The sequence below is a fragment of the Quercus suber genome, unplaced genomic scaffold, assembly GCF_002906115.3.
Source record: "Quercus suber isolate HL8 unplaced genomic scaffold, Cork oak 2.0 scaffold_92, whole genome shotgun sequence".
NCBI classification, from domain to species: Eukaryota; Viridiplantae; Streptophyta; class Magnoliopsida; order Fagales; family Fagaceae; genus Quercus; species Quercus suber.
The window spans coordinates 1,322,310-1,339,789 of record NW_027069557.1 but is presented as its reverse complement, the minus strand read 5'-3'; the positions used below and the strand labels follow the sequence as shown (position 1 = coordinate 1,339,789).

General features: G+C 32.6%; 1 protein-coding gene across 2 annotated transcripts; it reads left to right on the top strand.

Annotated features, from left to right (window-relative positions):
* Window positions 1–3,651: 3,651 nt before the first annotated feature.
* Window positions 3,652–12,314, top strand: LOC111986420 (uncharacterized). 2 transcript variants are annotated; one of them, XM_024018047.2, is made up of 11 exons: window positions 3,652–4,059; window positions 5,401–5,476; window positions 5,554–5,639; window positions 6,156–6,249; window positions 6,346–6,422; window positions 6,652–6,779; window positions 7,702–7,773; window positions 9,969–10,039; window positions 10,145–10,220; window positions 11,669–11,812; window positions 11,895–12,314. In XM_024018047.2, the coding sequence occupies exons 1-11, from the start codon at window positions 3,700–3,702 to the stop codon at window positions 11,932–11,934; spliced, it is 1,224 nt and encodes a 407-aa protein (XP_023873815.1). In that variant the 5' UTR covers window positions 3,652–3,699; the 3' UTR covers window positions 11,935–12,314. The 2 variants fall into 2 exon arrangements, with proteins under 2 accessions (XP_023873815.1, XP_023873816.1); XM_024018048.2 differs by having other exon boundaries at window positions 4,023–4,059; window positions 5,401–5,459.
* Window positions 12,315–17,480: the final 5,166 nt, after the last annotated feature.

Here is a 17,480-nt window from a genome sequence, read left to right as displayed (position 1 = left end):
GAGTCTCTCTTATGTATCATTGCAACGGCATTCTGTGCTTTAAACAAAAAGGGCAAAGTGCTAAAAGTAGCAATTTGTTGGACTTTTACTTCCCACCAAAAAAAGGGAACGCCCATGTTACCAAAGAGTTATATAACTATTTTTTCCTAAACACTAATGCCAAAACCCAAGCCCAAATCTGTGCATCCAGGTCCAATCCCTTTTTAGGTTGCTCAGTCAAATTTATTTAGCTTAAAATTGCAATCTCAATTGTGCATTTAACCTGGGAAATGAATGTGCATATACCTTAAATCAATCACAGAAGGGGGAAAGGCCAGACCCATATATCTTTATAGTGCTTGCAACCTAATGGCAGCAGTTTTTAATCTAAAAAAATATTTGGTCTTTAAATAGAAAAACACACTAATAGAAGAAGACATTAACTAAGACAAAAGATAGAAAATGAATATGAATAGTCTCACTGGTGTAAGATTTTTTCCCCCAAGCCCCTATTTTACACATGAAGATTAAATAAAAGAAAAAAAAAAAATCTACAATTAGAAATACATTACACTCAAACACACAAAAAAATTGATACATGTTTCAAATATTGTAGAAATCTCCTCTTCATTTAGAAACTTTGTAAAAGTTACCACTTAAATGACATGTTTTAGAGCAAATATACCACTCAAAATAAATGGGTGGTAAGTGTTGAGACTTGAGAGTTGAGATTTGAGATTTGACCTTACATACTTTTAAAGTTTTTTAGACAGTATAAATGTACTCCCTCCGTCCCAATTTATTTGTCCTGTTTGAAAAGTCAAACTTTTTAAGTGAACATTATTTATTATTTTGTCTGTCTTATAAAAATGTATAAATTTACAAAATTACCCTTAAATAAATTTATCAACTTTTTTTTTAAAGAGTTATTCTTAATGAGGTAACTAAAAAGGTAGCCCAATTAGATTGCTTTTTTAAATATTTGTTAGTTTTCTTTTCAAATAGTTTTGAAAATAAAATAGGGGTATAATAGAATATTAGTAAATTAATTAATTTTATTTTTAGAAACAGGATAATATTTTAGGACATCTCAAAATAGAATAAAGGACAAACAAACTGAGAAGGAATGAGTATATTTTTGTTGCTGAGATTAGACGACTATACATATTCTTTTTTTAGGCAAGAGCAAGACCATATATCTTATTATTATTATTATTATTATTATTATTATTAGGCGAAACTACGATATTGATCCCTCAAGTTTATCATGTGTATGTAATCGGTCTCCCAAGTTTGAAGCGTGTGCAATTGGTCCCTCAAATTTTCAAAATGAGCAATATAAATCATTTTACTAATTGCTATTAACGGTGTTATTTATGTGGCCAACGGACAATGACTTGATATTTTATTTTAATAACGTGGCATATTTTAATTAAAAAATTACAAATTTAAATTACAGAAACAGATCCTAGCATCTTTTTTTCTTTCTTTTTTTTTTTTTTTTTTTTTTTTTTTTTAAACAGATCCTAGCATTTTTTTTTTCTTTTTTTTTCTTTTTTTTTTTTTTTGCGTAAACTGGAATTTTATTAAATGTAAACAGAAACACACTTTAAAAAGTCTTACAACACCGCAAACTTCACAACCCAACCGAGCTGATACAGATACACAAACTAACAAGACATATATTAACACAACAACTACACAGAACTGCAACAAAATACAAAAACAGAGTAAACTAAAATAGCTAAAAATTTGCAGACACTCCACAAGTTGAAACAAAACCCATGGAATCCCAGTAGAGGCATAGCAGCAAAAAAGCAGGGCATGTATCATATAGCACTTCGCAGCATCTTTGCTTCTCTTTTGTTGTTTTATTTTATTTTCTCTAAATGTTTGATTTGGTTTGTGTTTTGTGGGTGAGGGTTAAACTCAAATGAGTTTTGTTTTCTGGGTTTGAGATTCTATTTTTATGAATTTTGTTTTGTTGGTGGGGTTAAATTCAACTGGGTTTTATTTTATTTGAAACAAGAAGACCACCAAAACAGCAAAACAGTAAACACCCAAAAAAAAAAAAAAAAATGAAGAAGAAGACCTTAGACCACCAGTGTGTGGGTTCGTGCAAGAAAGATAGGAAATAAAAAGAAAAAGAAGAAAGAAGAAGAAGACAATCAGTGGGTTTCGTGCAAGAGCTGAAAAAAAGAAAAAGAAAAAAGTCATTTAGAAGAGAAGAAGAAGTTGTCTGTGTTCACATCAGTGGGTCCCACAAATTTTGATATATTTACAATTGGTAGAAAAAAACAAAAAAGAAGAGTTTTTTTAATTTGGTACCGTTGTAAAAAAAAGTTTCTTAGGTGTACTTTTAATTTGTAATTTTTTAATTAAAATATGTCACATCACTAAAATAAAATATCAAGTGGTTGTCCGTTAGCTACATAAGTAACATTGTTAATAACAATTAGTAAAAAGACTTATATTGCTCATTTTACAAACTTAAGAGACCAATTACGCACACTTCAAACTTGAATGACCAATTGCGCACACAGATTAAACTTAAGGACCAATATTGTAGTTTTGCCTTCTTATTATTATTATTATTAGTCGTAGTAGTAGTAGACTTTATATCTTCCTTGATTGTTTCCTTACTTGCAAACAAAGAAAAGGCAGGAAAATTTGTTTGAAAAAAGGGCTTTTGACATTGATGACCGCATGGCCAAATAGGAGCATAATAATATTAAATGCCAGCTTTTATTTTTAACATAAAAATAAAACATTTTAATAATATAATTAAAATTAAACAATACAAAATAACAAATAGAAGATGTCAATCCACTGCTAAACCAGGTAAGACCTGAACCAAAGCCAAAATGGATAGCTCCACCACCAAATACATACAAGATAAATTATGATAGAGCGGTTTCAGATGAGGAGAATAAAGCAGGGGTTGGAGTGGTAATTAGGGACTGTAATGGAGAGGTAATTGCTTCCTTAATTCAGCAATTGGATCAAGCATATCAGCCTGTGGAAGTGGAGGCAATTGCTGCGTGTAGAGCAATGGAGTTTGGTAGCGAATTGGGAGTGGGTTATGCTATTGTGGAGGGTGATTCAAAGGTGATTGTTAAGACTTTGAGGAACAAGGATAATGGTTTAACTTCTTTTGCACCTTTGATAAATGATATCTCTTTATTTTCAAGTTTGTTTTCAGAATTGTCATACTCTCACATTATGAGAGATAGCAACAAAGTTGCTCATAGTTTAGCTAGGCTAGCTTTGACCACACACGATTGTACCGTGTGGATGAAGGATGTTCTGTTTTGCACCTTACGTTTTGTTCAGGCTGATTTGGCCGCGCTTTAATTTTATTTAATGAACTGTCTTTTTTCTCCAAAAAAAAATAACAAATAGAAATAAATAACTATAATTACTTCATGTTATATTGTCAAAACAATTATCTAAAAAAGTTATACTGTGAAAACAAATTAAAGTTTTATTATATAGGATGTGACATTAATATAAATGATTATAGACAAAAATAAAAATTATACCTTTTAATTCGGGCAATTGTTATTTTCATCATATTAATTTGAGAAGAACATAATTATACATCTTAATAAATAAAATAAAATGAGAGAGAAGTTTGGGATGAAAAAAGTTGTGGCCTTAATAGACAATAGTCCTCATCCACGAGAATATGGAAAGTGAGAAGCAAGTGGCTAATGTTACATGTTACATGCGTTAACTTTCAAGAGCTCTCTCTCTCTCTCTCTCTCCACCTTAGAGACACCTATAATGGCTTGGGCTCTATTCTCTCCATCTCTCAACCTCTCACTCCCTCACACCACCAAGACCAACTTCAACAGAACACAGAGGTTCACCACTAAAACAAGTAGAGCAGCAACAACAACAAGAACAACCAGTATCAGAGCCAATGCTGCTGACCAAAAACAACCCAACGACAAAGACGAAGACACTACTTCTGGTTTCAGTCCCTTTGCCTTTGTAACCGATAACCCATCAAGCCGCGAAGCCATTCAGCTTCCAGAGAGCCCTGCTGAAGATGGCAATGTCGGGGAAATGCTTTATGTATGTGTTCTTACTCTCACTCACCATTTTCTTCAGCTGGGTATCTCTCAAACACTGTTATCGCTTATTATATATATAGTTTCAATCATTTATATTCATGGGAATTTTTACTTTTTATTAGAGGGTATGTTTGTTCAGTTCATGTTGTTGGGTTGGCTACTCATTTTTATTCTTTTTATCAGTTAGCAAATTCTTAAAATTAAGGACCTTGTGGACTTTAATTAGGATTTAGAGATTTTTATTCTATTTTTATTTTTGAATTCATGAAATTTTGTACTTAAACTCAACCTCTCAATTGATATTGTTCAGATTCTTGCTTATTGGTATCATCCTTGATGATTGTGTGGTTAAAATTAAGTGTTATTGTTATATTTTGCTTTCTTCCAGGAATTTATTCTTTTCTAATTCACCAAATTCTAGATCCAATTCTTCAGTTCTCTAAAAATTCAATCAATATTCCCAATATTTGGGCAAAACTAGTTATAGAAATTGACTATTTCTCAATCTTCATATGGGTTACTCATTTTATTCTACCAAATGTTGTTAAATGCTGTAACTGTCTAATCAATAGTCCCAAAGATTTGGCTGCCCTGTGAAAGAATGACTGAATTCAATCAGCCCTTTCTTGTAAATGAGGGAATGGCCAAAACCACGCTTAGAGATACAGGTGACTTTCTTGTGGTAGTAATTGTGGATGTGCAAGTAAGGGGCAGCAACTAAATAGGTAGCGAGACTGCCCTTAATTAAAAGCTTATATCTTCGAATTCCTTTAGAATGAAGTAGCTATGAAGCCTCTACTATGTACTTTGTTTGATTGAAAAGGCCCCATATGTGTAACACTTCATGTAGCTTCCTGTTTGAGCTATTTATTTGATGAGCACCATTGGTTACACACGTGTTTATACACGTGTTTTATAACTAAAACACATGATTTCATGTTTGAAATCATGGCTTAAACCCATGTTTTTAGTTACAAAACACGCGTATACACACTGTGTAATAAGTTTTAGCCTTATTTGATATGGGTGAAATTTTCTGATTGACCTCTAACTCAATTATGTTGATTAAGGTTTGGAAGTTGGTTTAACTTGCATTCATTGGTTTGCTACTTGCATACAATTTTCTTTTTCATTGACAATCTCAATGAAACACCATAAATGTGTTGGATGGATATTGTATTTAGTTAGGGCATCAGTCAATTGAATTAAGTTCTTATTTTCTTTTTCCATTTTGGTGCCTTTGGTAAACTTTTAATGCTGTCTGGTTTGTGATTTGTTGAAAGGTTTTGAATACATGTCATATCCATTGGTATCATACAACTTTCTTGTTTTCCAATTCTAGAGGATAGAAGACAAAGGAAAGGAATACGGCTCATACATCAAATCTGGAGAGTTTATATGGTTTGTAAGAGAAACTGGTAAATTTCTCTGCAGCAACATTAGTTTCTTTTATTTATCAACTTGGATTTATGAAAAGTTGATTCCATTCTTGCAGGTTCTGCTGAGAGCCGACGTGGAACAATTGTTTTCCTTCACGGGGCTCCAACACAATCTTACAGCTATCGAGTTGTTATGTCTGAGGTTGTAAGGCTGAATTTTCTTTTAGATCTTACAGTATACCTCTATTTTATAAATTATTTACTATAAGTTTCCTTCTCTTGTTTACACATACAGTTCTTCCATAAACATATAAATTCTTATATTATGGTTTAAGAAAGAATATTAAAGTCTGACACAAACTTATGATCTAGAACATGGCTTGCTGAATACTCAAAAGCTGGTAAACTATTGCCAGTAAACCAGCAAGGCAGGCTCCACCAAGTTTATTTTTCCTGGTTTACTTTTCTTAGTTGTCTTGTAATAGCAGCTCAAGCAAATATAGTTAAGGACCTTAAGGTTATCTAAACTTTTGTCTTTAGAACATCTACATGCCTTCAGATGTTTCTATAAGATGTTGCTATTAACCACATCTTGAATATGCCATCTTCCTATCCTTTCAGTTTGTCCATCCATTTATTGTGATTTTTTTTCTACTCTTATCTGCCCTCAAGTGACTTCATGCTAAATGATGTTTAACTTTGCTATCATCTTGTCTAGATGTCAGATTATGGGTTCCACTGTTTTGCGCCTGATTGGATAGGATTTGGTTTTAGTGACAAGCCACAGCCAGGATATGGTTTTGATTACACAGGTTTCTATATTTCATTAATAAGATCATTACCATATAATATCTGTCTTGCTCTATAATGGTCATGATTATAAATGTTTTACGTTTCCACTGTTACAGAAAAGGAGTTCCATGAGGAATTTGATAAATTACTTGATGTGCTGGGGGTCAAATCTCCTTTTTTCCTCGTTGTTCAGGTTTGAAAAATCTTGCAAAGGAAAATCCATAGGAATGGTATTTATGATGAACTGTAAACATTATATTATTTATTTTATAGAACGTACAAAGGTATCCTAAATTTTCAGAGGAATATGCTGCTGGGGAAGACTTAGTAAACATCTAGTCAAGTCATGACTACAATGATCTTATGGTTTCCTTTGCAATTAAATTTTTCATCTAATGTGTTCTCTCACGTTCTCCATGAAGGGGTTTCTTGTAGGTTCATTTGGATTAACATGGGCCTTGAAGAACCCTAGCAAGATTTTGAAGCTCGCAATTTTAAACAGTCCGTTGACAGTTTCATCTCCTATCCCTGGACTGTTTCAAAAGCTAAGGTTCAGTTATTATATTAACCATCAGTGGGATACTTATATTTCACTCATCATCTTGCTGACAGAATTAGCTATGTGAATTGCTTATATTTGATTCATAGTCTTGCTGCTTATACGTGCTTCGCTCTTCATTATGGCTACCTTCACGGTCATGAAAAAGTGCAGGCTTAAGCTCTTTACTGCTAATATAAATAGGAAAATTACCATGAAAATATATATAATCTGTTCTAGACCTTTTGGTTTAATCAATTTGTCCTTAAAACTTTGGCCTGGTGAAATCACTGCATGACAATTGGGACCATGTCCTGCATAAAGGTAGCATTACTTAGCGCCCTAATGAAGTAATTAGGTCACCTGGACTGCTAATATGTCTCAAATGTCAAGCATTAAAAATTGCATCCTTTCTATCTTTTTCTATAATTCCATTGTTACGTCAGCCGCCTAAGTTTCTTTCTTGTCCTTCAGCTCTATGTTTATCCATTTGTTTTGGTACTCTTCATGTTCATGTTCCCTTAATATAGAATCCTAGCATGTGGTTGTACTAACGTATAATAATTATATATGTCATGCCTGGAATTTTTTCAAAAAAGAAAAAGTTATTTCATAAATTAATGTATATTCTTCAAACTTTTGCTTCGATAATTATGTTGTATTGGCAAATACTATAAAGGTAGTTTATAAGTCATGTGCCTTAAAATGTCTTGGGAGTATTGATTGATATATGACGTGGTTGACTATAGACCATTTTTGGTGTTGATATCTGACAGTTTTTTTTCCTGTTATGTAATAATGAGCATCAGACTGAAGCTCTGCTTCTACTCCTTTTTTTTCATCCATTGTAACTTATCAATAAAATTACAGTTTCTTAATTTTTTTTTTTCTTAATTACATGTTCTCATTCCCACTTCCTTTTTTTTCTTTCTAGAATCCCTCTTTATGGTGAATTTACATGCCAGAATGCTATTATGGCTGAGCGCTTTATTGAAGCAGGTAGCCCGTACGTATCCAAAGTGTATCCAGTTCTTTGAGATACTACTTAACTTCTGATTCCTGTCGGTAATATCTTCTGTTTCATATATGCTAGGGGTTTTATATTAGAGCTTCAGTAAAGTTTTTTAGTTGATCTATTTTTTAATTTCATATATGAACTTCTGTGCAGTATGTTTGAGCTGGACTACCTAGTCTGGAATCTAGTCCACCCTTGTTTAATTTTGTGTATTGCTTCCTTCTGTATTTAAGACTGAAACAGACTTGCATGTATTAGAAAAAATGAGAGTACCCATCAGGAACAGTGTATCACATCACTTACAGGTTTTTTTAGTAGTTAAAAAGAATAGTTATCAAAACCATACCGGAGGTTAACTTGGCTGAAAAATTGGTTCACTGGTTCAACCAATGGTTCATTGGTTAAATTTGTAGATTTATTAATTAATTAAATATATATTTTGTAATTTTTTAAGCAACTAAAATGAAATAAACATACTCTATTTAGGTAAATTAATAAATTATAACAATAAAAAATTACATCATATGACATAAAGTTAGAGAGTATAAAAAAAAATAAATAAATAAACACGCCATTCACATAAATCATCTAATAACCAAGTTATATAGTCCAAAAGTCTTGAAACAACATATCTCATTAAAATTCAAAATAAATTTTTAGCTTAATCATTAAACCCTAGAGCTTAACAAAATTATTTAAATCTCCAAATACAACTCATGACTTCAAAGTCCAGTGTCTTCATTGTCTTTTTGAGTTTTTTCACAAATACACATGGTATTTTTTTTTTTTTCTTTTTTCCACAGGTTAAAAAGATTAACCTGTGCAATCCATCAGTTTACACGGTTTGATAATGGGTTATTGCATATCCAGTATTTTATACCAAACCATTCCGGATAATGCTTTGGTTCACGGGTTTCACGGTTTAACCAGTGGTTTGGTACGAATTTAATTTTATTAATGTTCTAGGACCCGAAACTTCCTAAGCATTTCACTTACTTTTGTATAATGCTTTTAGAGTCCAGAAGAAGAGGAGCATATGTTGATAAATGGTAATATCATGCATTGAATTCCCCAAGGTTTGTTTATTATCCCAAAATGAAATTAGGAAAGAAGTGTGTATACAATTTCAAATGGAACATGTAAATATAATGTTTGTCAAAAGTCATATGCTTTCACAAGCTCTTAGGGTTTCTAGATTCAAAGAACAGAAGAATATGCCAGCATGCTATTGAAATGAACTTTTCTCATAGTGCAAAATGTAGTCATTCATGTGTATCCTGCCTACTATTCAACTAAGTGAGTAAGAATACCTCATTTTTCATTTGGAGAACTGTAGATTTCATAGTAACAATATTAGTAAATCCCATGTTGAGTGTTTGAAACAGACAAAAATTAAGCCTCAAAATTTAGTGAGTGGTCCTTTTCTGATATCAAAGAAAAGCTCACTGCTACTAATAAATTAACCAGAGAAACAGGATGCTGATTTTGGAGACATCACTTACCGTTGAACTTGCTACCTAAAACAATGAGAGAGAGAGAGACAGAGAAGATCTAACTAATGTGTAATGTTAAGGACGTTACAGTCCTGATTTTTACAGGATACAGGTCTTGTTAGATTTATTGTTTGGGCACATTTGACATTTATTTTGGGCTTAGACATTGATACCTGTGCCTACTTCACAGGTAATATGATCCTGGCCCACTGGATTAATAGCTTTAGTTAGATACCTACAATCTCATCTCTGAAAGCTAAAACTGATTATGGAAAAATCTGTTGTCACTAGCATCCTAATATAGAAAAGCTATTAGTATCAATGGTAAATTTTCCATTTATTATTATAAGCACCTAAACACACACTCAAAAGCACTTGATTCTAGCTATTAGGTATCCTGTTCAATTTTTTAAGAAAAAGTAATAGTCTTCAAGTGAAGCTATTTGCATATGTGTGCAAGCTGCAGTAGAAATTGCATACCAGGCATTGTTTATGTAAGTAGTGGAAGTATTATTTGAAATTACAGTTAATTTGTTTCCTAATATGCTATCAAAATAAAATACCAACATTATTCTTAAGAAGCTATTAGTCATCCCTTAAGTTATATGCTTAGCATGTAACATTTATGTTATAGAATAAGAACTGATACTTGTGCGTTTATTGCTCTTACAAAAGAATCTATGCTTCTGGCAGTTATGTCTTGAAGCTGGAAAAGGCTGATGTGTATCGGTTACCATATTTGTCAAGTGGTGGACCTGGGTTTGGTGAGTGGTACACTTATGCTTTTGAAAATATTTGACCCCTGAAAATTGTAGTTATTTAAGTTTTCTTTGCCAGTGTTATTTAAGTTTTCTATGTTGGTGTTTCAGCTCTGCTTGAAGCTGCAAGAAAGGTTAATTTTAGAGATATCTTAAGCCAAATAGCAGAAGGCTTTGCATCTGGAAGGTATAATTTTTTTCTTTTTCTCCCTGTGGGATGTGAACATTTTTATGCGTTGGTTCATCTTTATATGTTTATGGCACAAGTTCTTATGCTTTAAGGTAAAAGAAAGTGATGCATGTTCTGAAATGTAATTTCTAGTTCAATACTCTCTTAGACAAAAGAACTAGAAACTCTCTCTTTATTTTTCTTCTTTTTCCTACAATATTTTAGATCCATATTTTAACCTTTTTTCTTGAGCCAATGATTGCATTCTAATGCTTAACACGATTAAAATTTGATTAATATGATATGATGTAATACTGACACCTGAATTAAATGAAATGTTGTTGAGCTAGAGAAGAGCAATCAATCTCTGCAATTAAATGGTCTAATAAGTACTAAGCTGCTGGTTCAGCTTTTAGTAATTCTTTTATGTATCTTATATGATAGAAAACTACATGCCCAACACTTGATTTCTAAATGCCCAGAGTTGTCATCAATTAACATTCAATTGGTTGCAAAAAGGAGATAGCATCTTTTTCTATTTTATCTTTTCCCAGGTTCCTGCAAGTACAAAAGAGGCACAAGACAAGTACTCAAAGAAGTATAGAAAGGGGATCACCATAAAATAAAGATGATACATAAAAAGGAAAGTAAAGAATAGAATCAAATTCTGAATTTTAGAGCATCAGTAGAACCAAAAAGAACTCAAAGAAGCTAGTAGAGGATGCCCATTTTTACCCTGCGCTTAAATGACTTCAGACCATTTTAGTATTTAGAAACTGCATATTAATAATCTCCCCTTGTGCTTAAATGCCCTTCTTTTTCCTTTATAACCCAATACTCCATATCAACATCAAACAAGTAGACATTGTTCCATGAGCAAACTGCTTCAGCTCCAAGCTTAAGTGCCTGCCTTTTGGTCAAACTGATGTTCATGAGTCTTGCATTCTAGTTCTTGATTCTTGTATGCACAAGAGATTCAATATGTCCTTTCTTATTCAATGATAGACAATTCTATAACTTTTTATGGGTGACTTAATGGTAGAAAATTTCCTCATTTTCTGTCCCCTGCACGATGCTAAATCTTTTTAAATTTTCATTTGAAGATGAGTTATGATGCGTCTGAAACTTAGTTATTTAGTCTAGTAGGCATCTTAAGTTATGCTTCATACCTTTGCAAGCTTGACTAAAATAAAACTGGGGTTTGACTTCAATGCAGTAGTGTGTCAACTATACAAACTGATGCCAAGAACAATTGTGGTACATGCATATGCAATGTTGTAGTTACCTTATCACACCCATGGCTATATTCAATAGCAATTGTGGATGGTCTTATAAAGTTGACAATGGTCATATTTCCGTAGTTCAAATAAATGTAGTTGTGTATTTTACAAACTCTGTTTGTGTTACTAATATGGTGTTCAACTTTCTGCTGACCAATTGTGAATTAACGGATTCTGGACTTATAGATGGGATAAACCGATACTGCTAGTTTGGGGAATATCAGACAAGTATCTGCCTCAATCTATTGCAGAAGAGTTTCAGGAAGGAAATCCAACTGCCATTAAGCTTAAGTTAATAGAAGGTGCTGGTCATATGCCACAAGAGGACTGGTAAGGATTTTAGTTATAGATTAATGAGCATTACAAGTTCATCCTTTTTAACAAAATCTTGAAATTTATCTCATTTTAACAGGCCCGAGAAAGTTATAGAAGCTTTGAGAGTATATTTCTAAATTTGCTGCCTACATATAAAATACAACCCAAAGATTGGCCTCTTGCAAGTGTTTATAATCAAATGTACTACCATTTGGTTTTTTTTATCTATGAAGGTTCTTCACTGTAAATGTATCTCAATTTGAAGTATTCCATATTAGGTGATGAATATTGATGTAATCAATTTATGTAACAGTCAAAATGTGTATTCGTCAAATTATTAGAAAAATTGATGTAATCTCTACGAAAATAATTTAACGAGCCAAGAAGCCTCCCAACCTTTTCCATGCCATTATGGTCGAAACTATAGTGATTACACAAACCTTGATATACCGAGAGTAATGACTGATGCTTACTAATTTGAACAATGTATATTTTAATTTTTTTGAGACCTTGGAGATATGGACATTTGTTCTAATTTTGAAGAAGTCTATGGTGATTACATTTGCAAATATAACATGTTTGATTTTGGGGTTGATCGTGATTCTATATGCATGTGGCTGGTTTATTATTAGGGAAATGTTAACAAATGCTTTAATGTTGCGTTTGGGAACTTGAATTTGAATTTGAATTTGGATTTTAAATTAATAAATTTGAAATCGGGGATTTCAAATCCATTGATTTTAGAAGTTATTTCAAATCCAAGCATTTTAAAGGTTTAAAATCCTTGGTGAATTTGTCAAATTCAAATCCTTGACATTTTTTAAACATCTCAAGCAAGTTATTTGGATTTTAAATTACCCAAATCCAAATTCAAATACTCAAATCATGTCATCCAAAAACACCATAAGAGTATCGATTTAAGAACTATTTTTAGAAACATTTTATAGGAAAATGATAAAGCAATTAATTTTTTTAATTTTTTATATTTTTCATGAAAGTAGTGTTAAAACTTTCATAATATTGATTATTAATAATTGCTCTAAGGGCACTCATTAACATGACCCTTATTATTAATAGGCTCAAATGAGTTATGCATCACTTTTGTCTTGAAAAAACCACTTGATCCCTCCAAAAAATAAAAAGATTACTTATTATGTGCACGAAGGACTAAAGGCAATATGGTTGAAATAGCGTAGACTTGGCAAAATTGGACCTAGGCCACTAAGCATGCATGTTAAAACCATAACATGCCTTGGTTTTAGAATAGGCACAACATTTTCACTTTTTTTATTTTAACAAATAAAAGCCATAGTCCCCAAAGGGATCTTTTTTGTTTAATAAAATTAGTTTTTTACATCAAAAGCAATGCTTTCAAATCTATAACAAACGCACTTCAAAAAAAAAAAATCTATAACAAACGAAAAGAAAACAGAGGATAATAACTTATCTACTTACTCATAAATACCAAAATAAATGTGAATTTAAAAGGGATGACTGCCTACTAGAAACTCCAACCTACGATTTTAGATGTCTACCCATCAATTAAAACTAAATACAAAATTAGTTGTGTAAACCATATCTCTAATTAGTGGAATGGTAAGAATTTCCCTTTTTAAACTTTGATGGTCAAGTGAGCCAACTCGGACACTAATATCGCTACTCTTCTTAATAAGTTCACCATTAACTGGGTAGCTAAGTAACCTTTCATTTTTTTTCCCATTGGTACACTTATTTGAGTCCAAGACTCAGACACACCATACTCCTTCATCACCCATACGTGGCACATTTCACTCTTGTAAAGCATAGAATAAGAGAAAGTAATCAAAGCCAACGATCCCTTGAACAATGCAAGACATTTAGAAACAAAATAATTGTGTAAATAATTTTGAGGCAGCATTAAACCATGAAATCTCTCGTCATCGACATTAATGGCTTGTTTGGAAGTTTAGAGAGGGAGGAGAGTAGAGGGGAGTAGAGGGGAGGAGAGTAGTGGGGAGGAGAGTAGAGGAGAATGATTCCCCTCCATTTTGTTTGAATGTTTTTAAAATTAGTAAAGGAGAAGGGAGTAATTAGCCCTTCCCCTTGTGTAATTTTGTTAATATAATAAGGGTAAATTAGGTAATTTACTTGGTCAATAGTTTATGTACTCTACTCTCCCTCCAAATCACTCCAATTTGGGGGAATTAAAAATGGGGGATTAGAGGGGGTTGAAACCCCTCCAAACCCCTCCAAACTCCTCCCCCTCATTTCTTAAAAAACTTCCAAATAAGGTAATTGGATTACTCTCCCTCCTGGCTTGTTTGGAAGTTTAGAGAGAGAGGAGAGTAGAGGGGAGTAGAGGTAAGGGGAGTAGTGGGGAGGAGAGTAGAGGAGAATGATTCACCTCCACCTTATTTGGATGTTTTTAAAATTAGTAAGGGAGAAGGGAGTAATTAGTCCTTCCCCTTGTGTAATTTTGTTAATATAATAAGGGTAAATTAGGTAATTTACTTGGTCAATAGTTTATGTACTCTACTCCCCCTCCAAATCTCTCCAATTTGGGGGAATTAAAATTGGGGGGTTAGAGGGAGTCCAAACCCCTCCAAACCCCTCCCCCTCATTCTTTAAAAAACTTCCAAACAAGGTAATTGCATTACTCTCCCTCCCTCTACTCTACTCCCCCTCCTTTTTTAAACATCCAAACATGTCATCCGTCTACTCTACTCCCCCTCTATTTTTAAACATTCAAACAGGCCATAAAGGACAAAATGAATTTGTAGTTCCCCTCATAAGTTGCTATAGAGTGCAGAGCTCCATTAAAAAATAAACACGGTGATAGATGAATATCAATAATAGATGACTCATTTAATGAGTCCACTAATATTTCAATCTTTCTCCACAAATCCATAGTCAATGTGTAAATCTCGACCTCAACGGGCCCTCCAAAAAAAAGGCACGAGTTTGAGAATCTTGAAGTCATTGTTTTGAAGCAAATCCAATAGCAAATTTAGCAACCGACAAGTATTGAAGGAAACAAGGAGCAGCAACCATCTTTAGCTTTCTAATGCTTGGGTTCCAGAAATATATTTTAAGATTAGAAATGGGATGGGAATGAGACGAGTCCGTTTCTATTACAACAAAAGGCCCAATAGCCCAGATTGTGGGCTACACAAGTGTCATCCCAGCGAACAATCGAAATCAACACAACAGTTCAAGGTAAAAGAATCGAAAAATATCTTCAACCTCAACCTCTATAATATGGGGTATAGTTAAGTCTATAATATGGAGAGTCGCTTCCTTTTGACTTTGAGCATGTGCAGAATGTGCAACTATCTGCTTCTGATGACAATCTCTAATGCAAAACTGCTTCAGTGGGGAGAAATAAATTCATTTTGAACTGAAAAAATATTCATTAATTTTTAACTTCTGAAGCCCAAATTCAAGGTTAAATTACAATTCATTTCAAGTAATTATATAGAGTAAATTACATATTTAGTCTATAACATTTTCTTCCTATATCAATTTGGTTTTAAACGTTTTAAATATATCAACCTAGTCAATAATTTTTTAGTATAATTTTTTTTTTATATAAGAATTTTTTAGTATAATTATTGTCATTATAAATAGAAAACACTGACATCACTAACAATGTAAATAAAAATTTATTTTCATCATTTAGAACGACAGATGGACTAAAAAAAAAAAATCCACGTGTACACAATACTTTCAATCTCATTTTTCTTCTCTTTTACACATTCTCTCTGTACTTTCTTTGGAAACAAACACTTGCAAAAAGAAACTCAACCAAAATTAAGCTCCTGCCACCAAGAAAAGAAAACATCTCAATTTCTTGGCATCCATACAGAAGCACTAACACTTCTCTTTGCAGTGTCGTTTGTGTGAAACCTCACCAGAGAGGAGAGAAGTCGCTGCCTTCACCCGGGAGAAGTTGAATTGCCTCCTAAAATGCTAGCTCCAGAGACGATGGAGCCTTCAAGCACCTCAATGCCTTCTAGCTCTACCACCCAGTTTAGAATGGCCTCATCTCCCTCGACGAGATCCACCTCGTCCTCAACCGCCTCAACATGAAGTGCTCCCTCGACTTCAGATCTGCTATGTTGACTTTGACGACGACAAAAATCCTTTCTCATGGAAGACTGAAAAAAGTGTTTGCCCTTTCTATATTCTCATAGTATTCAGACTTTAGACAGCAAAGGGATTTTTTTTTTTTTTAATGAACTCAAAATTAGCAAAGCATCTATCTATTTTGGTTATTTATTTGTTTGTTTTCTTCATAAAGATTGAATTATACTGGTATATAATAGTGTGTTTTACTGTTAGGCATTGTACCTTGCTTTGAAAAAAAATAAATTAAAATCAAATGGCCTGTTTTGGGTTCTTGGCTTTTATTTGGATGTCAAGAAAAAAGGGTTTTTTTTTTTTTACTTAGCGGCTGGGGTTTATTTTTTTTATTCTAAGTTGTTTTTTTTAAGTGATCATTTCCAGTGAAATTTAATTGGAAAAATGAAAAAGTACAAAGATAAAATGAGATTGAAGATATGTGCTAATTACATGTGGAGTGGTCTTTTTTTTTTTTTTAGGACACGTGGCAGTCCACATGGCAACATAGGTGGCATTAGAATAATTTCTTATTTGAGTCATTAGTCATGTTAGTATTTTTCATCCATAACTTAATAGCATGAACCATTTTGACATAACATTAAAAGATTAGGGACTAAATTGACACATTTGAAATGTTAGGGACCAAATTGACATATGATGCAAAAATTAGGAACCAAACATGTAATATACCCAATTATATATTTTCTTTAATTTTCCTTCTAAAACTTTTACTATTCTTTGAACTCTTGTTTTATGTGTTCTAATTAGCTTAATTAATAAACTCTCTTATTGTCAATAAAAAAATCTACGGCTTGAGCTCTACGATTTGAACTCTTCCAACATCATAAACTAATCGATGCGTTGATTTAATCTTAAAAAGTGATTATCATAGAGTGAATGTCATAATTTGAATTCTATCATACATAAATAAATAAATAATCCCTTGTTTTAGTAAATAAGACACAAATGTTAAATGGCAAAATTTGTGGGTTTTAGTTAGCTCAAGTGATAAAGTCTTTGATGGTTAAATAAGAGATCTGGAGTTCAATTTTCGCCTACACCAAAAACTGATTGGTGTTTTAGTTTAATGATAAAAAAAAAATAAAAAATAAAAAAACTATCATTAAAAACAAATGCATAAAATAGACATTTTGCTAGTATAGACAATACTGTAGCTAAGAGCATTAGCATTAGAGAATTTCAATTCTACTCTATTTTACCATTCCAAAAAGTCACTTTATTATTATACCATCCCATTTTACAATTCTTCCAACATCCCAAAACTCTATTTTTATTAAAATATTATTTTTTAATCTTTCTTTATTATTTTTTTCTAACCGTAACTTTTTGTTTTCCTAGGCTTTCCAACAATCTTTTTTTTTTTTTCCTCTCTTTCTCCCTCAACCTCTAGCACCGGTTCAACACACAAAGCCACACACACACACACAAACCCATGATACACCGATCAACCTATCCAAACCCATCACCACACACATAGAGCCACACACACAAACACAAACCATCAAACCTTAAACAGAGCCACACACATACAATCCATCAAACCAGTTGGAGCCAATGATCA